Source organism: Pan troglodytes, chromosome 9 (genome assembly GCF_028858775.2).
Source record: "Pan troglodytes isolate AG18354 chromosome 9, NHGRI_mPanTro3-v2.0_pri, whole genome shotgun sequence".
NCBI classification, from domain to species: domain Eukaryota; kingdom Metazoa; phylum Chordata; class Mammalia; order Primates; family Hominidae; genus Pan; species Pan troglodytes.
Window position 1 is genome coordinate 15,521,759 of NC_072407.2, and position 23,823 is coordinate 15,545,581.

The 23,823-nt window shown below is 44.7% G+C and overlaps 1 protein-coding gene across 3 annotated transcripts in view; it reads right to left on the minus strand.

The window, feature by feature from the left end:
* GALNT18 (polypeptide N-acetylgalactosaminyltransferase 18) overlaps positions 1-23,823 on the minus strand; it is a 350,531-nt gene that overhangs the window by 92,913 nt on the left and 233,795 nt on the right. For all 3 annotated transcript variants that reach the window (XM_016920376.3, XM_016920377.3, XM_063783796.1), the window contains exons 4-6: positions 14,549-14,732; positions 12,654-12,851; positions 7,976-8,090 (exon numbers count right to left, since the gene is read on the minus strand). In XM_016920376.3, coding sequence (XP_016775865.1) covers positions 7,976-8,090; positions 12,654-12,851; positions 14,549-14,732 — 497 coding nt within the window. The remainder of the gene's footprint in view (positions 1-7,975; positions 8,091-12,653; positions 12,852-14,548; positions 14,733-23,823) is intronic.

Sequence of the window (23,823 nt, forward strand, 5' to 3'; positions counted from 1 at the left end):
ACGAAATTACAAGAGGGGGGGGAAAAAGTGATGGAGAAAGATATTCAGTAGATTATGGAGACTGGAAAGACAAATTAACCAACTGAATCTTGATTCAAGCAAACAAATTGTATAACAAAACAAAAACTTATGAGAGAATTAGAAAAATGTGTATACTCGAATATTTGACAGCATTACAGTATTCTTTTCAACTCTTTTAGGACTGAAAATAGCATTGTGGCCATGGTTCTTTAAAAGTCCTTATCTATTTTGGATGCATACTGAAATATTTTTGATGAAATGATATGATGTCTGGGATTTCCCTCAAAATAACTAGAGTTAGGTGGGGGATTAGGCAGAGGTAAAGATGAAACCAAATTGGCCATAAGTTGACAATACTGAAACAAGGTAACAACTGCAATGGGATTTACTTTACTATCTCACCGTTTTTGTATATATTCGATATTGTCCATAATAAAGAGTTTTTTCTCTTTTTTCCTTAATTTTTTTCATTATTTCTTTTAAAAATGGGATATGAGTGCAGAACATGCAGGTTTGTTCCATAGGTATACGTGTGCCATGGTGGTTTGCTGCACCTATTGACCCATCCTTTAAGTTCCCTTCCCTCAACACCCAACCCCCTACAGGCCTTCATGTGTGTTGTTCCCTTCTCTGTGTCCATGTGTTCTCAGTGTTCAGCTTCCACTTATGAGTGAGAACATGTGGTGTTTGGTTTTCTGTTCCTGTGTTAGTTTGCTGAGGATGATGGCTTCCAGCTTCATCCATGTCCCCGCAAAGGACAGGTTCTCATTCCTTTTTATGGCTGCATAGTATTCCATGGTGTATGTGTACCACATTTTCTTTATCCAGGCTATCATTGACAGGCATTTGGGTTGGTTCCATGTCTTTGTTATTGTAAATAGTGCTGCAATAAACATACATGTACATGTGTCTTTATAGTAGAAAGATTTATATTCCTTTGGGTATATGCTCAGTAATGGAGTTGCTAGATCAAATGGTGTTTCTGGTTGTAATCCTTAAGGAATCACCATACTGTCTTCCACAATGGTTGAACTAATTTACATTCCCAGTGTATAAGCATTCCTATTTCTCCACAGCCTCACAAGCATCTATTGTTTCCTGACTTTTTAATAATCACCATTCTGACTGGTGTGAGACGGTATCTCATTGTGGTTTTGATTTGTATTTCAATAGAGAGTTTTTTCAAGTCTCATTTATGATAAAGTATCTGGAATATGAAGAACAATACCTATATAGTATATTACTTGTTTTAGAGGACAGACAAACCCAGGTTCAAACTCCATTTCCCATAAGAGGAACTCTGTCATGTGTAATTCTTGGAAATGTAGAAACTGAAAAGAGCTATATGATCTGTCACTGTCCCCTCGAAGCAAAGGTATGTACACAAACCTAGATTTAGCTAATTGTGTGCTGTCACTCAGGACTTCCAATCTTTGTGAATGTCACCAAAACCCAAGCAACAGTGCCCAGTACCCAGTGGTAGGACTATCTAGTCATGGCAGTAGGGTCAGAGGTATTGTCCCAAATACGCTATTATGACCATGTGGCTCTGGCTGTAGTTTCTGCTGTTTAGCCTCTCTTGGCTTTTGCTTGTTTTCTGAATCTGCTTCTTTGAAAAGCAAATTAATTCTTTGAGATACCCGTGTCCTTCCAATAAATTTCTTTTCTTTTTAAGTTAGGTTGAGTCAGTTTTCTTAGCTTGCAACACAGGTTCCTGAGTGTCATTTGAATAAAAAGTTAAGCACGGCTATAATACATATAAATTAATGTATGCCTTAAAAAATAAAGCACTATATAAAATGTGTGGTAGTATTTTTATGCACATATGCATCTACATGTATAATAGATATGATGATATGCTTGTATAGAGAACTGTATGAAGTAATTAATTTCTTCTTGTTATCTTTACTGTTAAAAATAATGATTAGAATAATGAGATAATAAAGCATAAGAATGAATTAACTCCTTGACCAACATAAACATTTTTAATCATATAACACTATTAGGATAATACTCTCTGGCTTGCCTTCAGCATTTGATTGCTGTGAGCAATAAATAGGATAATTGTAGGGAGAGAATTTGAAAATATAGATGAAAGGTACTGCCATTGTTATTTAGCTGATATAGAAGCAGCAGACAAACCCAGTGTAGGGGGTAAGGGGATTTTTGATATCTAGTGACTTTGTAATTTGTGAAGTATACTCCTTCTATTGTGTCCACACCTTCTTTGCTTCTTTCATCCCTCATGCTCTGTAGAATAGCTATTGGTATTTTGCCAGGGCATGTGTAGGTATTAGGTTCTCCATGATTGAGGAAAAAACCTAGGAGAGGGGATGAAAACTGGCAGACTAGGACAACAGAAAGACTTAATGAGTTTAGAATAAAGTCACTGTCCAAGGTACTGAGAAATCTCAGATCCATATTTCTGCTTTAATAAGCTATTCTATAAGGCTAGCCAGATAAGGAAACCTTAAATGATCCTTGGTGCTCCCAAGGCCCAAAGTGGAGCCAGTCAGCTTCACTTCCTCCTGTCCTAGATGTAACTCAGCTACACAGGGAGAGGGACAGAATCACTCACAGTGAGGGATTCTACTCCCAATCAGATCTTGTGATGAGGCTTAGAAGAAGCAGTTAAAAGGGGCAAGCTGGCACTAGGGAATGAAGAATAACAACAATCATCCAGTCTTAGGAGCAGATAGTAAAAGGTCATCCTGGAGGATGAGATATCTGTGTAAGTGTCATTATAACAGTAGACCATATTCTAAAGAGGCAAATGATTATGAATATCCCAAGATATTCTAAAATGCCAGTAAGAAACCCCAAGTGGGTAAAGCTTAGATATTCAGAGAAGGAGTCAGTGACTTGCAGTTATGTTCAAGTGGGTGTCTTTCCAACAGCAAGTCCTTTCTGGGAGACTCTCTTTTCTGTAATACATTTCTAACAGCTCAATCCAGTCAGGAGTCATTCGCAGTTGGGGCAAGATGGAGAGGAGAGGGGTCTTTTCTCTGGTTGCCTGCTCTGGACACCACGGTGGGGCACTGGCTGTGGTTGTAGTGGCATTCTTCCCCACCACCCCCTACTTCTTTGGTTTCCATTCCAGAAAGGTGAAGACAGCCAAGATTCATATTAAAGAAGTGAATTGAATTTAAAGCATAATAAATAGGCTAGGCTTTCTAATCAGTTTCTCCATGTCCATTCCATACAACTGAGAAGTTGCCTATTTCAGTATCAGAAATTTAACAAGTCTTACATTTTCCAAAGAAATCTTTGCATACATGTATGTACTTTTTGTCTTATTGAATAAGCATACAGCATACAATGGAGACCTTTTTTTATGACTTGGGACTGTTACTAAGATCATTAACAACTGTGCCGTACTGTGTTGTGCTATAAACCTAGGATCTGCCTGAATGTTTAGCTCTAGAAGAAAGAGATACAAGCTGCTGTGCTGCTGGACACCTGTAACCTATTCTGTAGTCTTTAGGTTCAAATAGTTTTTGAAGGATGTTTTTATTGGGCATACACTTATAGGTTGACAATTATTTTCTCTCAGTATATTGAAGACATTATATCATAATCTTCTGGGTCCCATTGTCACAGTTGAAAAGTCAGCTGTTATTCTAATTATTATTGACTTAGGTCATCTATCTTTTCTCTTTGACTGCTGTAAGATCTTTTATTTGTCTTTGATATTCTGTAGTTCCTCTATGGTATATCTAAATGGTGATATCTTTATATTTACCTCACTTTGGATGGCATGACTTCTTAAATCTGAGGATTGGTGTCTTTTATCAGTTTGGGAAAATTTTAAGCCATCATTTATTTAAATATGTTTTTTGCCTAACCCTCTATACTGTTTTCTCAGAAAATAGAAATCCTCTCTGGAGAAAGAGGATCATCTCCATTTGGAATTATAAGATACTAAATCCACAATCTCAATTCTACATGTCTTTCAACATTTTTTCACAATTTTTTCTGGGCCCTTTGGGCTGATTTTGAGTGATTTCTTTAGATCTATTTTCCAGTTTCTTAATTTTATTCCTTTAATAATGTTCATGTAGCTGTTCTGCCCATCTGTTGAGCTTTTGTCATTCTTACATTTTTCATGTTTGAAATTCCATTTTTATCCTACTATGACTGATTATTTTTATAGTGTCTTGCTTCTTATTCATATTTTCAATCTCTTCTTTTTCTAAGTATATAATATAACCTACTTTATATTCCGTGTCTGATGGATTCAACAGCTGGAGACTTTGTGGGTCAGGTTTGCCTGTCCACTGATTTTGCTGCTGTTTCCTCTTGTTGCTTTCTTTTTCCCTTGTCTGTTTTGTGATGTTTTTAAAACTGTGAATTCATATTCCTTAAAACTCTCCCTGTGGGAATTGTGTGGCCTGGGTTAAAAGGCTCTTTCTCCAGAGAGGATTTCTATTTTATACTGAGAAAACAGGCCTTTGGAGTCCCAGCTTTATGGGAAGTAAGGCAAGCCTTAGGCTTTCTGTTCTCTGTATTCTATGAAGTTGAGAAAACATAAACTTAAGTGTCACCAGATTCTCCATGTAGAATAGCCTCAACCTTTCTCCAGGTTCCAACTTTGGCTTACTTTTTTGGTCCCTGTGTAGGTTTCCCGGGGCTCTTTTAACAAAGTATCACAATCTGGATCACCTAAAACAGCATAAATTTATTCTCTCACAGTTCTGGAGGCCAGTAGTCTGAAATCAACATATTGACTGGGCTATGTTCCCTCCCAACCCTCTAGGGAAGGATCCTTCTTTGCCTGCTCCAGCTTTCGGTAGCCCCAGGTGTTCCTGAGCTTTTGACATCATAACTCCAATCTCTACCTCCACCTTCTCATGGCTGTCTTTCCTTTACGTCTTCCTGTGACCAAATTTTCCTCTTCTTATAAGGACATCAGTCTCGTTGGATTAGGGCCCACCCTAATCCAGCACAATTTTGTCTTAACTTGATTACATCTGCAAGGACCTCTGGTTTCAAATGAGATCACATTCACAAGAGGTTAGGACATATTGGGGCTGGGGGCACTCAATTCAAACCATAATAGTCTCCAACAATTTCAATCCCTTGCCAGCCCTTAAATGTTTTCTTATGCATTCTAGCACTTTCACAGTTATCATTTATATAATCTTTCTGTTTTCTATTCAGTGTCAGCTCTTATTTCTCACTCATTTCATTGTGCTTGGCCACAGTAGCTCCTTCCTTTTTCTCATTGTGTTGCCGACTTACAAATCAGAAAAGAAAGAGCATGAAATAAGAAGAAGGCTTTAAATAGGGACTCAGTAGACATAATTGTGAATAAAGTAGAAGATAATTACTGCATGGCTGTTGCAATATCTTTTTTGAGACGGTGCTCAAAGTACTTTTATCCCTAGATCACTGTGATATATCTGTCTAGTCCTTGAATCATAAAGATCTGGGGCTGAATCCTTTCTCTACCTCTTACGAGGTACATGACCTTGAGATATATGTAAGCCCCTAATTTCACAGTATCATATGGAAAAAAAAAACACCATTACAATAATAGTCTTTTTAGGGTGTTTCGTGGATGGATGACATAAGTGCCAGTAAAACCCATGGCACAAAGCAGGCATTTAGTAATTGCGCAAACAACTTTCTTTCTGTGTTCCAGATAGGTAAGGACTTTGAATAATCTGCCTCTGCTTAAGAGAAGGGTGAAAAGTGATCTTTCATGTTGATACACAATCGTATGGTGTAATTAGGGCAAGTGTGCTGCTTTATAGAGGAAACTGAACCATTGAAAAGTTAACCCATCAAACACGAAAGAAAGACAAATACTAATAACCATACAAAAGGAGAAAATCTGTTTTGCTGACGATCAGTGGTTCCGTAACCCTTAAAGGGGGAACTGAAATTCAAATGAACTCATCCCTCCCATTTGTACTTAGTTTTGCAAGTTAACAGCTTGTTGGTTCTCTGTTTTAAATGCCACCCTTTCTTCAACTCCAATGACACTTCATTTCTGTCAACTGAGAGAGAAGAGATGGAGGAAAAAAAAAAAAAACAACAGATACCATTGCCAACTGTATTTAAAACTCTGTACACGAAACCACCCAGAGACATTTTAACTTGCATTTGAGAGCCTCACCCCGGCCCACACTCCAGAATAGCTTTATAACTTTATAATCTAAGGAAGGAAAAGCCAGAAATCTCCACTCTGTGACTGACTCACACACATGCTGGAAGCAGAGTTCACAAATCTAATTCCTTTCTCCATTCCTGCACATTTTTACCCAGAGAACACAAGCGAATGGAGGCGGTCCAACCCACTCAGACAATTCCTGACAGCAGCTCCTCGTGAAAAATATTATGTTTGGGGTGAGCATTTATCCAGGAGCAGTGCTGAAATGAGATGGTGAGGACACAAATGGGGAATAAATGGCCAATGTAGAGAGAGCTGCAGAAACGAGGGTGATTATGCAGGGGCTGTCCTCTATGAATACATTAGCTCCCCAATAAGCCCACGCATTTTGACTGCTTCCAAAGCAATTTCTCAGGGTTTCAATGAATACAGATGTCTGGAAGTGTTTTCTAAGCTCGGCTTCAGACAGACTGCTCATGTCGCCAGTCCTCAAAGCCCTAGCATTAAGTCTGGGTGGTGAGTCGGGCCCCACACAGTACCTGTCAAGGTCATTGCAGGCATTGTGAGATGCTCATTGTGGGTGTCCAATCTCCCCTTTAGGTCAGGGGCAAGGGCCGTCCAGGGCCAGTTGCCTGCCTGGTGGGGTGGGAGATTGAAGGAGGTTAGAGGTGAGAGGAGGGTGCATCCAAGCTGCAATCCTTCAGTGGGAATTGAGTATCAGGAATTGGAGACATCAGATGCAGACACTAAGGCCAAAGATGCCAGAGTAGGGCCAGTAGGTGGGACCAGACAGATGAGGTCTGCATGGATGTGTGAATAGGCTGGCAGTGAGGTGGAGCATCTCAGATAATCCCTACGGACACCAGTAGGCACAGGGTTCTCTCCAAGCATCGGCAAGCCTGTAGAGTGTGGGGGTGGCTGGCTGCTGAGAGTTCCCCACGGAGAAGACAGTGGGGGCCATTGTGGGGAGGACATCCTGCAGCTCTAATACTGGGTCTGCCAAGGATACTCCCTGGTCCTAGAGGTGGGCAGGCTTCCTTCTAGGACAAGATCCTTTGTTGTATCCATCATCACATTCCTGCCTAACACCAGGGGACCTAACAGGAACCTCAGATAAGAAAGAGGGCTTCATCATAGATTTATGTTTTCACCGGCCAAGGGGGGAAGAGTCAGAAAGCCTAGGAAATGTTCCTGTAGGATGAGAAATAACATAGAGCCTCTTGGGGATCCATGCCATGAGCTGATTGCTGGAAAAAACTCTGTACTTTGAGGCAGGAGAATGGCGTGAGGCAGGAATGGGCTGTGGGTCTGGCTAGCACCTGGGGTCAGAAAGCAGCCTGCAGTGAGCCTGGCTGCATCTTGCTGTTTATACACCCTGAGTTTATTTCTCTGGGCTATCTCTTAACAAAGTCTTTGGGAATGTTCTATGGGCCACTGTGGAGAAGACAGAGACTGTCAAAGTCAGAAATCCCAAGGGGAGCTGACTCAGGGTCACTCTTGTCCAGCCACTCTCGATGCCTGTTATTGCTTCCTAGAGCACACCTTTGCTCACTCTGATGGGCCTCAGTTTGATTTTAAAAGAGGCTGTTCCCTTGAGTTGGCAGCTTAACCTCTCCCATGCTCCCTCCCCCAGCCAAGCTGGTTCTGAAGTCCTCTTCTTCCTGAAAAGTCAAGAGGCTCCACCCTGTGTCTTCCCAATCCCAATCACACACAGGATTCAGGACTGGACATTCAGAATCAGTCTGTGACCCTCAACCTTAAACCCCATTTCTCCACCCCCAGACTCATTCACCCTGGTGGGAGCTGAGCCGAGCAGTTTGAGTGAGAAACCCCACTCACCCTGATCCCAAGCTCCACATTCTCGCCCCCGTAGACTTCCATGCCTTCGTCCAGCAGGCCGATCTCCTGGAAGTACTGCCGGTCCACAATGAAGCAGCCAATGAGGGCAGGGCTCCTGCAGGGGCAGGGGAGAGCAGAAGGGCTGTCTGGTGCAGCTGTCCGAGGAGTAAGAGCAGTAAGGCCTTCCTATTCAGGAGGGTCTGGTTCTCTTCCTTCCTTTGCTGCCAGAGCCAGTGTGAGCCTTGTTCTTGGAGTGGCCCCTGGGTCTGGCCTCACCCAACCACTCCAGAAAGGCTGTTTCATCGGGGCAGTGGGTAGACAGCTGCCATCCTGGGATCAGCTATTAGTGGGGTGGTGCTTGTGTGTGTGTTAGCTTTGAGAATTGGTGCTCAGCCTGCCAGTCTAGGTTGACTGTATCTCTCGCTGCCCTGACCCTGACCTCTGCACAGCCAGTCTCTGTTCCTGCTTGGGAATGCATACCAGCTTTCTTACCCTTCCCCAACTTGGAATCTGTATGTCATCCTTGGTCCACTTAGAAAGATTAGCTGGGACCAGGTTGCAAAGGGTTTTGGGTAGCAGGGTAAAAAATTTGAATTTTATCTTCAGGTAAATAGGTGTCCATGAGGAATTTTAAGCAGGACAGTGATGTCAGCAGATCTGTGTTTTTTCAAAAGAATAGTTAGGCAGCTGTGGGTGAGTGACCAGAGGGTAAGGGGTGGGAATTGAGGGGCCCAGCTGGGAAGCTCATTGCTGTATCCAGGTGAAAAATGATGGAGAGCTGAGTCAGAGTATCAGGAACAGAGACAGGAATTTTTTAAAGACATATTTTGATGTAAAATCAGCCCATCTTCAAAATAGATGAACTACACAAGGGTGAGAAAGGGAGAGGAACCTGGATGCCGTCTGGCTTTCTGGCTCAGGTGACAGTGGGTTGGAGACCACTCATCAATACAGGGGCACAGGAGAAGAAGCTGGTTTCAAAAGAAAGAAGCATTGGTGGTGGAAAAACTGACCTTAAGGTACCTGTGTGACACACGAGGAGATAGCCAACAGGCAGAGCTTAGGTACGTGGCCTGGGTCTGGAATTCAACAGGGGTCTTAGGCTGGAACAACCTGCCAACAGCTATGGGGTCAAGGAGCTGGAAGGCTCTTCCTTCCTTGAGGGCTGCGAGCTTGGGTCTCACCAGCTCTGTGAAGACACCGAGTGCAGCACCTCACAGAGAATGATTCACATGAGGTGAGTTAGCGTGAGAGCACGGGGCTACTTCTCTGCTGAGAGCCCTGCTTATGCAGTGACGTTGAATTGTTCTACTGCTTATTGCTACCATTTCTAGCCCTTGCCTGGCTGGAGGACTTGGTGGCAGTGGGGGAATAAAAGGAGAAATGAAGGCTCCTCAGGGATGAGAAAACTGTCGGTCAATCACATGTAAATGAACCCATCTTTGAAAACGGAAACTTATCAAGGTGGAGAAAGGCGATTTTGCAGGCCATTTCCCTGGGGAATGCAGATACAGGAGGCTTCTCAGGCAGAGACTGACACCCTGGAGCCACTGTTTCTCTTCCTTTCAAATCACTGCATTTTATTCTAAATGGCTTTACCCTCACAGACCTGCAGGCATCCTGGGAAGCTAATCCACCTCTCCTAAAGCAGACTGAGACCCTGCTGTGGTGGAGGTAACTGAACCCAGGCCTTCGAGGTAATATCTCTGGGAAAAATCCCCCTTCTGGGTGCATGTCTCTAAGAGAAGTTCCCTAGACTCTCTGAGCCTCCGATTCCATATCTGTAACATAGGATCTATTCTAACCTCACACGGACTAAATTAAAGCACTTGAGAGCCTCTGGGACATAACCGGCACTCAAAAGGTCATTTAAAAAGGTAAAAAGATGCAATTGTGCACTAAGTCTAGAAGATCCTCTCTTTAAATATGTGATGATTCAGAAACATCAGGCTGGCAGAGTGGGGCCTTGGCATTTGCCTCTGCATTCCTAGTGTTGGACAGGACAGGGCACGCTGGAAAAATGCTTTCAGGACACACAGGAAGGGACCTTCCTCAAACTGACAGTTCAAGCCAGGTAATGAACAGAATCTGAAACAGTTACTCTGAGATGAGCACAGGCCGCCTCAGTGGTTTATTATTAACCGGCTAGGGTATTAAGTGGATTCTATCAGCATGAAAGGGTTATCGATTTACACCTTGCCTCATTCCTGAAAGGATTAGAAATAGCTTATGAGAAAATTTAAAATACATAGAAAACCATAAATAGATAAATGTCTGGACAGACCTAAAGATTGCAACAAATTGGAATGCATGTGCAGACCAAGGTCCTCTCTCAATTGTTCTTAAAGCAGACATGAAAGCTTGCCTTTGAGTTTCCTGTTGGTCAAAGTGGAAATGAACACACATGGTCTTAGAAACAAAATGTACAGTTCTCATGTGAAAATGTCATATTAATTGATTCCCTGGGGATAGCAAGGCTTTCTTTGACTGGCAGTCAGTTTGAAAGAAATTTCTCACGTGGATTTTCTTAATGGGGTCACCTGGCGACTTAGGGAACAGCGATCACAAAGACATCCCTTTAGAATACACCAGAAGATATTGCTGGGCTCTTTTTATGACTTACACCATGTGTGGGCAAAGCACTCAAGTATAGCTTGAAAGAAAAGGGAGCTCGGATGGGCAAGATACATTTGTATAAATCACAGCTTTCTGTGGAGCTGTCTTCATCTGGGAATAAAACCAGGAATGTTCTTCCAAAAATCTTCCATAGAAGTTATTTCCCTCAACCAAGTTTCTGATAAAAATTGGGTGATAGAAAATTTGAGATTGAGATGACATTGTCTGGCAAGGACCTGGAATGCAGGCTTGCTGATTGAGACTGGACCAATACAGTTAGAGATGAGCAGAACAGAAACAGTTACTGTCAATGCAGTCTTCTGCAGGAATGCTCATTGCATGGGGACATATTTCCTTCCAACAGCATTCATCAGGCCTGGGAGCAGAAAACAGCTACACCAGTTCTGAGCTCAACAGTGGACAATAAGAGGGGTGAAAACTAGCCACTGAGTCTAGCTTCTCTGGGTGGATCCTGGCTCTACCGCCCAGAGCCTTTGGCAGGGCCATTCACCTCTCTCAGTCTTGCTCTCCTCCTCTTGTAAAACAGGGATGAGACATGAGCGGTCAACAGGTTGCGATGATGATCAAATGAGCCAATGCGTGTAAAAGACCCTTGTACATAGCAGACTGTCAGCAAATGTTTAACAACACAAAATTGTGGCAGGGGCCGAGCAGAGTAGGTATCACGTAACTTCAGGAAAGTTAGGTGGTTTTATCCCGTTTTAAGTATGAGTATACATTTTTTCTTCTGGCAAGGAAAAATGTGATCTTAAGTAATAATCCCTGACTTTCAATTACATTTTTCATACCCTTTCTCCCTAATATAATATAAAACAACATGAGCTTCTAATCTCTTTCACTCCAAAAACTGTACCCTAGGCCACTTTCTGGTGCCTTCTGTTTTATAACAGGCAGGACTTCGCAGGGAACATAAAGACACCCACCGTATCATCAATATAGACAGAAATAGGCCAGGCGCGGTGGCTCATGCCTGTAATCCCAGCACTTTGGGAGGCCGAGGCGGGTAGATCACGAGGTCAGGAGTTCAAGACCAGCCTGGCCAACATGATGAAACCCTGTCCCTAGTAAAAAATACAAAAATCAGCCAGGTGCAGTGGCAGGTGCCTGTTATCCCACCTACTTGGGAGGCTGAGGCAGGAGAATCACTTGAACCCAGGGGCCAGAGGTTTCATTGAGCCGAGATCACGCCATTGCCCTCCAGCCTGGGTGACAGAGTGAGACTCCATCTCAAAAACAAAAACAAAAACAAAAACAAACACAGACAGAAATAAAAACTAGTGGGGACAGCTTTTGGAGGAGTCCTGAACCTTAAAAGCTGAGACCACGCAAGGGAGTCATTCATGAGTCTAGGAAGATGGCAGCAAAGGCAGGAAAGAACTTGGGACCTTTGAAATGCAGTATGAAGTCACTTTTGTCTGAGTCTTACAGAATAACACTCAAATATCATCAAGGTATACACTGTCCTGTGGGGTCCGATCTTGCCTCTCAGCCCCTCCACCCTTACTGCCGGGGGCTGCTGGCTCACTTCCCACTTCTAGTCACTTTAAACTTTCTCTGTGTTCATGAACTTTGCATATGGGTGTCCATTCCCCAACCTAGCCATCTTCTACTCGCCTTCAAAAACAAGTGAAAATGCTGCCCTCTGAAAAGCATTTCCCCACTTTCAATGCAGTTTCTGCCTGCATGGTAGAATAATGTTCCTATTCCAATGATTTTGTCTGTCTTCACTAGACTCCAGGCTTTTGGCAGTGGGAACCAAATCTTCATCACTCTGGATCCCCAACCTGGAGCACAGTGGTTGGCGCCCAGCAGACGTCTCACAGTGATGTGTGAAAATGGGTCACTTTGAGGCTGTGAATGGATTCTGAGATCTTCAGAGCCTGTGGCAGTGATTGAAGATCAGACTGCAGTTCCTTTCAACCCTGCCCACCCCTGTCATCCCCACGATGGGGCTCAAGTTGGAGAATAAGCATTGGACCAGTAGGGGGTCCCTAGCCTGGAGGTCGAAGCAGAGAGACCCACAGGTAAAGGTTTGCTTTACCTGATTGGCGCTGTGGAGTTCTCCAGCTTCCACCAGGCCTTGGGGGGATTTAGGTAGCGGCACCACAGCTCCCAGTCAAAGCCCTGGGCAGCCAGCGGGTACTCTTCTATCTCAAAGTTGTCATATTTGATGTTATCAAAGGATGGCGAGATGATCCGCTTCCGGTTCTCCTTGATGCGGGTGAGTACAGGTTCAGCCCTGGGCAGAGAGGAGACAGCCAGAGAGGGTAACCATTTCCAAGGTGGAAAAATCCAGAGTAGCATCTCCTGAAGGTCCTTCCCCAGCAGAAAGAGGAAGGAAGGCCTGCCCATCTCCTCTGATGGAGAGGCGCACTGCCTTCTGGGAAGGAGCTCCTGTTCAACTTCCTGCTCCCTGAGGATTGCCGGAATGGCAAGAGGCTGCACCACTCCATTGGCATATCCAGAGCCGAGCTGAGAGATTCTTATTGCAGCCAACCTTGTGCCTGCTCGCTTTCCCTTTCTCCATTAGAAAAAAAAAAATCAAGACTCAAAAAAGAAGAAAAAGAAGAAAGAAACAGATCTGAGCCTCCAGAAAAAGCTTTCACCCTGGGCTTTGATTTTGCTAAAATTCTATGTATCAACCTGGAGGAAAAGACAGATGAGGATGGCAGAGACTAGGAGGTGAGAACAAACCTACATCCACCAGCCATGCGATGCTGCCTTGGAATGCCAGCTGTGCCACATCCACCCCCCAAAGCATTTCCCAACCACCCAAGGAGGGGTGGGGCATTTGGGCTTTCCCAGGGAGCTGGGAGGCCCTTGAAGGCACCAGGCGAGTAATGTGTTTGCAGACAGGAATAAGCTTCTCATTAATAATACATTTGGTGCATAATTGTTTATTCAAATCAGCTTGAAATAGTAAGTGTCCCTCTCCTATCCTGGCCATAAATCCAAAGAAAATGCTGTTTAAATAGTCACAAGTGGCAAGCAGGGACTTCAACTATAAAAAATGGCTGTGTTGCAGCCTTCATTTGGGCCTGTTATGGCAGCATCCAGGCCAGGCTGTGTGCACGCCCTGCTGCTCCTTCCTGCTGAAGTGCCCTTGTCTCCCACTCCCCGGGCGCAGAGGTTGGCACTGTGGAGTCTGGGGAGGAGAGCAGACCCCAGTGACAACAGGCATATTGATAAAAGGGTGGCCACCTACTTGCCCCAGCTACTTATGGTCATTGCCAGAGCCTGTGTCTCCCAGGCCCAGGCAAAGTTACACACAGCAGGTGGCTCTGTGCCCTCCAGCCCTGCAGGGAGGTCTGCATCCGCCACTCTATTCCTGGCTGGCTGTAGCCACTTGGGCCTTCTGTCTGGTCCCTTTCCCCCCAGCATCTGAGCAGCTCTGACCAAAGAAAGAAAGATGTTCTTAGACAGTGTCACCACAGGGAGAATCTGAGATTACGTGCTACCTCCAATCTGGCAGTGGGAAAGCCCAGGGCACCTGTGACAACATGGGGCAAGCTTCCCCCACCTTTGCCCACTTGATGTTGGCCCTGGCTGTGAGGCTGGGCTTCTGCCTCATGTCTGGCCCAGCTCTCCTTTCCTAGGTGTTGGAACTCTGTCCTTAGCCGGACACTCTCTGCTTTGACCTTAGCATGTACCCTTCTCCCTGATGACCCTGCCAGCCAGAGTCACATGTGATGTCACCATGCATATTAGGCACTGTGTGCTGACCTGTTGACCCCTGGCTACCCCCTCCCCTCTACCACACCTCGAACCCTAAAGGTCCAGCCTTGTTGCCTGGCTCACTCACACACCTACATCTCACCTATTCCCAGAATTACCTCTTTTCCCTTAGGCTATGACCAAGATCCTAGCATGCTTTGCACTATTGGAGCTGAAGCCCCAGATCCCACTGGGACTCCTCCTCTCCCAAGGGGCACTTACCAGCCCACATTGAACTCCACGTGGGCATCAAAGAGTGCCACCACAGGGGCAGTGGCCGCCCTCCAGCCGCTGACCCTGGAGCGGATGAGGCCTTCCTGCTTGCTGTGACGCACGACTTTGATGAAGCCTGGCTTCTGGCTGTTCACCTTGTCCACATATTCGGTCAGCTTCTCCTTCAGTTCCTCTGTCAGGGAGAAAATGCAGCCTTAGCATGGGAGGGAGGTCAGGAGGCAGAGGGGGCGATCACAACAGTCACTCTTTTAGTGATGACCCCCAGAGAAAGGCTGGGGGACCCATTCCCCTCCCTGGGTCTTCTTCAGTGGTCCCCACAGTGGCCAGCACAGCTCAGTTTTGAAGGGAAAAATAGAGGGGAATATTTCCTGTATTTTCAGTATTTTCTGAGGTCCAGCAATGCACAGGGTCATATACACCACACACAAGGTCTATTTAATCTTCACAACAAGCCAATAGGAAAATGGTAGCTCAAAAGAGTTTATCAAGTTCTCCAGCATCATGCAGCTTGTGAGTGGCACAGTCCACTTTCAAACCAGGCCTAGTGACCTGAAAAGCCATCATCAGCACGGCTACCTCCTTCCTAGTGGTCTCCATCTCCATCGGTGCTCCTATAACCCCCAGGGGAAGATCCCTCTGCCAAGACCCCAGCCCAGGATCCACTCTCTGCCTGGATCTCCATCTTTCCAGGAAGTGGATGGCCAGGAGCTGTGCCCATGTGAGTAGCTGGTGTTGGTTTGCTGCCTGTGGTCCTGGACCTGGCTAAGCATTTGATGCCTCTGCTTCTTCGTAACTGTAAATGGGGCCTGCAGCAACAGAAACAGGCCTCAGCAGCAGCCCCCTGAACCCTCAGCAAGAGAGGGCACAGCCGCTGCATTCATTACCTTTTCCATAGCAGCTAAGGCAAGAGCCCATGACAGCCCTCATAGTTGGTTGGACAGGATTCTAAAGTTCCTTTTGAACCAAGCATTCATCCCAAGGTGTGAATTCCCTCTGTCTGCCCTGATGAGTGATCATGCAGCCCCTGCAGTAAAAGGGAAATCCATGCAATCCATTCCTTAGAGGGCCTCTTCAACTATTAGATGTTCTTCCTTCTTCTGATCTCCAAATGCCAGGGTCCCTCAATCTTACATTCATGAGTCCAATGGGACCTATTGTGGAGCCATAGAAGACAGATCAAGTCCCACTTTCCACATAACAACTGAAGCCCATTCTGAAGTCCTTGCTAAGGACTTCTCTAGGTCAAATATCTTCAGTTCCTCCTTGTGTTTCCGCATATTTCATGATTTCAAATTCTCTAATCATGTTGAACTTCCCTCTAATTAAGTTAGTTTTTCTTGAACCCTTTCATATTATGCAGAAGTTGACCTAATACTTCTAAAGTAAACTGGGCTATACAGAATAGAAGAAATAAATCACCTCCCTTAATCTAGAATCTATGCTCCTATTAATATAATCTAAAGTCACAACAACTTTGATTGCTTTTGTCTCAAATTAAGCTTACTGCTAACATATACTTACAAATTATTTTTACATGGTGCTACTAAGTCAGGCCTCCTCCATCCCATCTCTGTGGATGCGGGTGCATGTGCAGGTGCTTGTGTGTGTGTGCACATATGGGTGCCTGCTTTGAGTCAAAACAAAGAATCTTATGTTTACTTTTATTTAATCAGCCTTTCTAAAGATTTCCACTATTTCTTTGGATGTCAAAGTGTTTTTGTCCCCTGATTTCATTACCCAATGTCTTTCTTATCCAGCCCTTCTAGGTTTCCAGCTTCTGCAAAAGTGATGAGCATATGGCCTTTCTTGTCATTCAAGTGATCATTTTAAACAGTATGACCCCTGTCCTAAGCTAGGGCTGGTGGGGGCTGTCAGTGTCCTCATTCCAGCCTGGAGAAAACTCGGCTGACTTCTGGGCTGCCACTGACATGCCGTATATCTCACTGCAGTCCATACGGAAATGACCTCAAGATCTCCAATTGCTGCAGCTGCCTGGGGAGGTCACTGTCCCACAAATGTCAGGACATTGGCCATGGAGCAGCATAACTCAATATGTCTCACACTTACAAGGTCTTCAAGCACCGTTGCCAGGAGGCTTCTTAAAACATTTACTGTTTTATCACTTCCAAGGTCCATTTCTCATATATCCTTTTTGAAAAATTTAGATAGAGCTCATAAAATCTGATATCTGGGTTTTGGATGGTGGCAGTTAAGTGTTGAGTGCACAGAACTTGAAGTGAGAACTGGGCTAGTACCAAATGGCCTGATACAAATCCCCTCTCTTCCCCATGAAAGGGATACCTGTCCCCTTCTCTCCCTCCTCAACCCTCAGGTGAGACTCCTGCCAATTGACTCCTGCCAATACCTACCGTGACTAAGGTATCGATGGGAGGAGGCTGAGGATGATTGCTACCAAATGGTCGCCTATGAATTTCACCTCTCTGAATTCACCTCTTTGTGTGGCTGCCTCACACACTGAGTCTGGGCTGGACCGTGACACAGCAGGACACAGCAAGAGGGACCCTGCGCAAGTTCCAGGCCTTTTGCATTTGCTGTCTTGCTGCCCTAACTAAGGAAGGTCTAGCCAGCCTCCTCCCCAGCCCAGTCATTAGGCCACCCCACAAAGGCCCCAGACAGGTGAGTGAGGCCCTCGTGGATCCTTCAGCCCCAGTTGGGCCACCAGCTGATTGCAAATGACAGGGAGAGCCATTGTGTAGAGCAGAGACAGGCTGCCCAGTGATCCCAGCCTTTATTGCAGGATTCTGGGCCAATGGATGGTTGCTGATTCACACCATAACTTCTGGAATGGTTTGTTATACACAATGGCTATAATAAACATTTTCTATTGTTCTGGTCCGGTGCTGGGGTTAAAATAAGATTGTGAACTGATGCACAGGAAATGCAATCAGAGGAAGAATGAGCTTTGAGGGGTGGCAGCAAGAGATGGAAAGCTTTGCTTCCTATAGGAGCTACTTGCCTCTTTGTACCTGTGAGCTCTGTTAACACTGAGCTAGAATAAAGGCTTCTGGTGGACCAGATAGTAGAAAAATTCCATCCCCAGTTAGCTGCATCCCAAACATGTGCTGCTGATTAGAAGAGGGAATTCTCTTAGCCCCAACCAAACAACTGCTATCCAAAAAAGAAAATAAAGAAGAAACAAAATGCCTTGAAGTACCCTAGATGATACTGGCTCTGTCTTTGCAAAGTACCTTTACTTAATTAGGTTTTCATGTTTTCTTTCAATCTTTGTTAAGTGCCAAAGCAAGAAAGAACTATCTCAAAAATACTTCTGCATTGGCTGGAAAATTGCTTTCCAAAACACTGTCCATTGTATATTATATATATTGACTATTAACTATTTTATATACACATAAACACACACACATACCTGTTCACATATAATATCTCTCAGAACTTCTTAGCTCCAAAGATTGTGTTTTTGGAGTTGAACTTGTGTTTTTTCTTACAGCCAAACACAAGTACCCAGCCCATCATATTTGCCTTCTTGCTAAGGCTGCCAGGAAGCTCAAAGACAAATATAATGACTAATCACAAAGATTTTATCAGGGTTTTTGCTGCCCTATCTTTGCTAAACCTTTGATTTTCTGGTTCAAATTTAAAAGCTGATTGACTTTTACCTTTTATTCCCTATGCAAGCTATCTTTACTTATTTTTTTGAAATTTCTATAAATAACATTTAATAAAGTGTCTTGGTGGGTTAGGACAGTAGTATAATTGTGAAAGGAAAAGGGAAGGTATATTTTGTGCTTGTTTTAATGTGTTGGAGAAAGAGGAGGCAGGGAGTCTGCTTGCTGTGACTCTGCCAGATCTAGACTCAATGTGCAGCTGTCGATAGCTCATGTTGACAGAGAAATACAATTTGCACCCTGCATGGGGCCAGGTGTCATCCTGCTTATGTTGCTACTTCAGCTCTCTCCGACTGTCCACAAATCCCTGATCTCCTGACATTGGAGGGACCTCTGTAAACCAGCACTACCAGAAGCAGTGATGAAACACCACTCACTCCTGGGAGGTCACAGGCCACTCTCCACATCCCCATGGGGAGCCTCCTCTCAGGGCCTGCTCAGGGCAGGCTGCTTGCCAGCTCTCATTTCTTCAGACTTAGACGCCAAGGAAACACAGGGGATTCACCAGCCTGGTCAAACAGAGCCCTTCTCCCTTCCTCATCTACCCCCCTCCACTGCTTCTATAAGAAGTTGTTGGCTCCACAACCACTAGCAGGCTGAGCCGGAAGGGTCTGGCATGGAGGCTGTTAATCTGATTTAAGTACTTAATGGGACACTCCAATCTCATGCATAAAGGAAACTAAAGGATCTGAAAGTTGATGCCTAATGGGGCTTTGCTCTTTGGAAGGCAGGTGCACAGGCATTTTGTAAAACTGCCTTCCTAAAGGCTTGCTGTGGAGAACCGGGCAGAGTCCTCACCTCTCCCTCAAGGTTCAGATGAGCATTTCCCACATCTTCTCTAGGTTTTGGGGACATAGAAATGAAGTGAGAGTTCACCCATTCATTCATTCATTCAACAAATATTGAACACTTACTGATATGATTTGACTCTGTGTCCCCACCCAAATCTCATCTTGAATTGTAATCCCCATGTGTTAAGGTGATTGCATCATGGGGGCAGTTTCCCATACGCTGTTCTCATGATAGTGAGTGAGTTCTCATGAGATCTGATGGTTTAAGTGTGGCACTTCCTCTCTCTGTCTCTCTCTGTCTCTCTTTCCCTCTCTCTCCTGCCACCTTGTGAAGAAGGTGACTGTTTCTCCTTCACCTTCTGCCATAATTGTAAGTTTCCTGAGGCCTCCGCAGCCATGTGGAACTGTGAGTCAATTAAACCTCTTTTCTTTATAAATTGCCCAGTCCCAGGTAGTTCTTTATAGCAGTGTGAGAATAGACTAATACACTTACTATTAGTCCATTCATGGAGTAATAATCTTTGGCATGACTTGATCATACCTCAACAAGGCACTGATCTAGTTGTTGTGATTATAACTGTAAACAAGACAGTCTGCAACGGACTGAGTGTTTATTTATTCCCCAAATTGATTATGTTGAAATCCTAACCCCCAATGTGATGATATTAGGAGGTAGGGCCTCTGGGAGATTAATTAGGTCATGAGGGTGGAGCTATTATATTAGCCTGTTTTTTACTGCTGTAACTAAGAATACCTGACACTGAGTACTTTGTAAAGAACAGAAATTTATTTCTTCACAGTTCTGGAGCCTGGGAAGCCCAAGAACAAGACGCTAGCATTTGGTGTCTGGTGAGGGCCTTCTTGCTATGTTCTCAAGTGGCAGCAGGGAGAAGGGCAAGGTAGCCTAAAGCTTCAAGAATCCTCTTTTTAAAGAGCCTTAATCTCATGAACAAGGAAGCAGCCCTCATGACTTACTCACCTCTGAAAAGGCCACACTTCTTAATGCTTTCACACTGGTAATACCTAAATTTTGCAGGGGAAATACTCGAACCACAGCAGCCCTCATAAATGGGATTAGTGCACTTATAAAAGGGGCTCCAGAGAGTGCTCTTTTCCTCTTTCTGCCATGTAAGGATGAGATGTGAGCAGTCTGTGACCTGGAAGAGGGCCCTCACCAGGATCCAACCATGCTGGCACCCTGATCTCAGACCCCCAGCCTCTGGAACTGAGAGAAATAAACGTCTGTTGTTTATAAGCCACTCAGTCCATGGGACTTTGTTATAGCAGCTCAAACTAAGACACAACCCTTATGGAATATCCATGCTACTGGATGTTTAAAAGGCGTGTGGTAGAAGAGACACAGGAAGAGCATATTGGTCCATTTGCGTAGCTGTAAACGAATACCTGAGGCTGGGTAATTTACAAAGAAAAGAGGTTTATTTGGCTCATGGTTCTGCAGGCTTTATAAGAAGTGCAGTGTCAGCAGTCGCTTCAGGTGAGGGCCTCAGGCTGCTTACACTCATGGTGGAAGGGGAAGGGGAGCCAGGATGTACAGAGATCACATGGTGAGCAGGGAGGCGAGAGAGAGTGGGGAGGCACCAGGCCCTTTATATCAGCTGTCATGGGAACTAGTAGAGGGAAAACTCACTCATTCTCCCCACCACCCCAGGGAGGGCATTAATCTATTAATGAGGGATCCACTCCCATGACCCAAACGCCTCCCATTAGGCCCCACCTCCACTATTGGGGATCAAATTTTTTTTTTTTTTTGAGACAGAGTCTCGCTCTGTTGCCCAGGATGGAGTGCAGTGGTGCAATCTCAGCTCACTGCAAGCTCCGCCTCCCGGGTTCATGCCATTCTCCTGCCTCAGCCTCCCCAGCAGCTGGGACTACAGGCACCCGCCACCACATCCGGCTAATTTTTTGTATTTTTAGTAGAGATGGGGTTTCACCATGTTAGCCAGGATGGTCTCAATCTCCTGATCTTGTGATCTGCCCGCCTCGGCCTCCCAAAGTGCTGGGATTACAGGTGTGAGCCACCATGCCCGGCCTATTGGGGATCAAATTTTAACATGAGATTTGGAGGGGACAAAGATCCAAATTATAGCAGAGAGGGAGAGTAAGCAGGAAATGCTGTGGAGTTACCATCTACAGAAGTAGTTGTCAATCAATTAGGGGGAGGAATTGGGGCATGAATACCCCATGGGTGAACTGAATTTTATCCCCTTAAATTCATATGCAGAAATCTTAAACCCTAATACCTCCGAATGAGACCTTATTTGGAAATAGGGTCATTGCAGATATAATTAGTTAAGATGAGATCATACTGGAGTGGGATAGGATCCTAATCCAGTATGACTGGTATTCTTAAAAAAAGAGTAGATCTGGATGCAGACTGAGGGAGGAAGTCACGTGAAGAGGAAGGCAGAGACTGGAGTGATATCTCTCTAAGCCAAGGCCTGCCAAAGATGGCCAGCAAAGCACCAGAAGCTAGGAGAGGGGCATGCAACAGATTCCCCCTCATAGTCCTGCTGGCACCTTGATTTCAGACTTCTAGCCTCCAGAAGTATGAAACAATGTCTGTTGGTTAAGCCACCCAGATGGTGGTACTTTCATTACAACAGACATAGGAAATGAGTATAACCCAGCTTCCTCATTTATCAGGTGGGATGACATTGCAGAGTCTCCAAGTCTCCTGGTGGTTCCCAGGATGATAGAGTCCAGGTCCCCACAACAGTACCATGTTCATTGATGCCCATGGTATTAGCTTTCTTCTCTTCTGTCTCCCATCCCCACTCCCTCATCAGTTTTCTAGGATCATCTACCAGTTAAATTACTTGGCCCCAAATCTTGTCTCAGGATCTCCCTGGCTTCTGGGAAAGCCAAACTAAGACAGTTGTACATTCCAAGTCACCAAGGGCCCCACCAATTGCTTCACACTTGCCTGGTTCTTGAAAGCATTTAAATTTTCAACTCTTGACCTATACGCATAATGCGTATGGATGTGTGTATGATGGCTTAAATTCAAAATATTGACCCTATTTCTCTCTTCTCTCAATCTCTGCATTAATTGGATAAAAGAAAAAATGGTAAATATAGTATACTATCCATTATTCTAAGTATTTGGTATATGTTATCTCATTTAATCATTTCAACAACCCTAAGATATAGCTCCTATTATTATCGTTCTATTTTGAAGACAAGGAAATTAAGGCACAAAGTGATCCAAGTAGCAAGTGGTGGAGATAGGATTTAAATCCAACTAGGCTGTCCCCAGAATCCATACTGTCCACCTCTACACTCTATCCTGCCTCCCAAGAATAAGAAGCTCGGCCTGCATAAGAATCAGCTTGTTTAAATCGCAGGCTCCAGAGTACCATCCCAGCAAAGAGTCTGATTCAATAGATCTGGGGTGGGACCAGAGAATCTGAATTTCAACAAGACTCTCCAGGTGAGATTCTGGTGGATGGGCCAAACTTGGTTACAACTGAAATAAAAAGGTGGGCTTTATAACGGAGCACAAAAAGGCACCTCCTGCCAAATACGTGTGGTTCCAGCCCATAACAGAAGAATGTAAATGCAGTCTGAAAACAGCTGCCTCACACCTGCCCAGGTAGTTTTTCTCTTCATTCTTCCAAACCCACTCCATCTTGCTGCCCTCAGTTGCTGGTCCTTCCCTTTCCAGCTGCTTTTCCTTTCTCTACATGGCCATCTTTGGGTCTGATGTTTTGGACTGTCCCCTGTCATTTCCCAGCTGCCTTCTGCAGAGGCCACGGCTTTTTGTCCCATTGTGGCCACACCCCTCCTTCCTGGCTCAATGCTGTTCCTCAAAGCCCGGCCTGGATTATAGCTTTGCCACCCCATCCCTCCAGTTGCCCAGGAGGGGAGTGTGAACACCCCACCCACACCCCCACTAATCCACCTCCCTCTGACAAGTGCAATTAATTGCTTGTCTCCAACGGTGCTAATTTAAAGATTAAAAGTGTGTTTATTCCTTTCCAAGTGAAAAGTGCCTTGTCTTCTTCAGATCAGAAGATTAACTGGCTTTTCTCTGAAGCCATTTAGGGCCATTGAGACACAAATGCTATGTCAACACATTTTAAAGGAGAGATTATTTATGAGGATGCAATGGTTGTCAAACCTAGCTGATCATCCAAATCACATCACATGGGAAGCTAAAAATTAAATAAAGACAGATGTCACCGTCCCCACCTCCATGGAGAATCTGGAGTGGGAGCTGAGGACTCAGATAGTCCTGCTGATGAATGATGGTGAGCCTGGCTTGGGCAGCTGGGATCCCGGAGAGCTCCGGGCAGCATTGCTGCGTGTATTCCTCTGTCTTGAAGATCACTCCAGACAAGCTTTCAAACCCTGGGCAGTTTGCAAATGCCTTCCCCGAGGTTCATTCTTATGTCTGCTACACTTAACAGCTGCACTTCTGTCCAGCTCATGTAATAGCTGCACTTCTTCAAAGTCGATTGATACTAAAGGAGATTTGGAATGGCCTTAAATAGTTCCCTTACTCAGGCTACAGGGTTCAGGCACACAGTGTTACAATCTTCCTGGGTAGCTGCAAACATTAATTCAGCCTTATCAAGTTACAGAAAGTCCCAGATTTACCACCTAATAGGCCCCACCCATCTGTTTTAAAGTCTACTCTTTGGTGTCACAGTAGGGCATTCGTGGCCACCAAAACCCACAAGGAATATGCACTCCATACTTAGCGGGGTTGCCAAAGCCAGGCTCTCAAAACCCACAAACACCTTCTTATCAGTGCCAAAATGGCTTATTCTCCCTAAGATGTTATATCTTATAAAAAATGGTC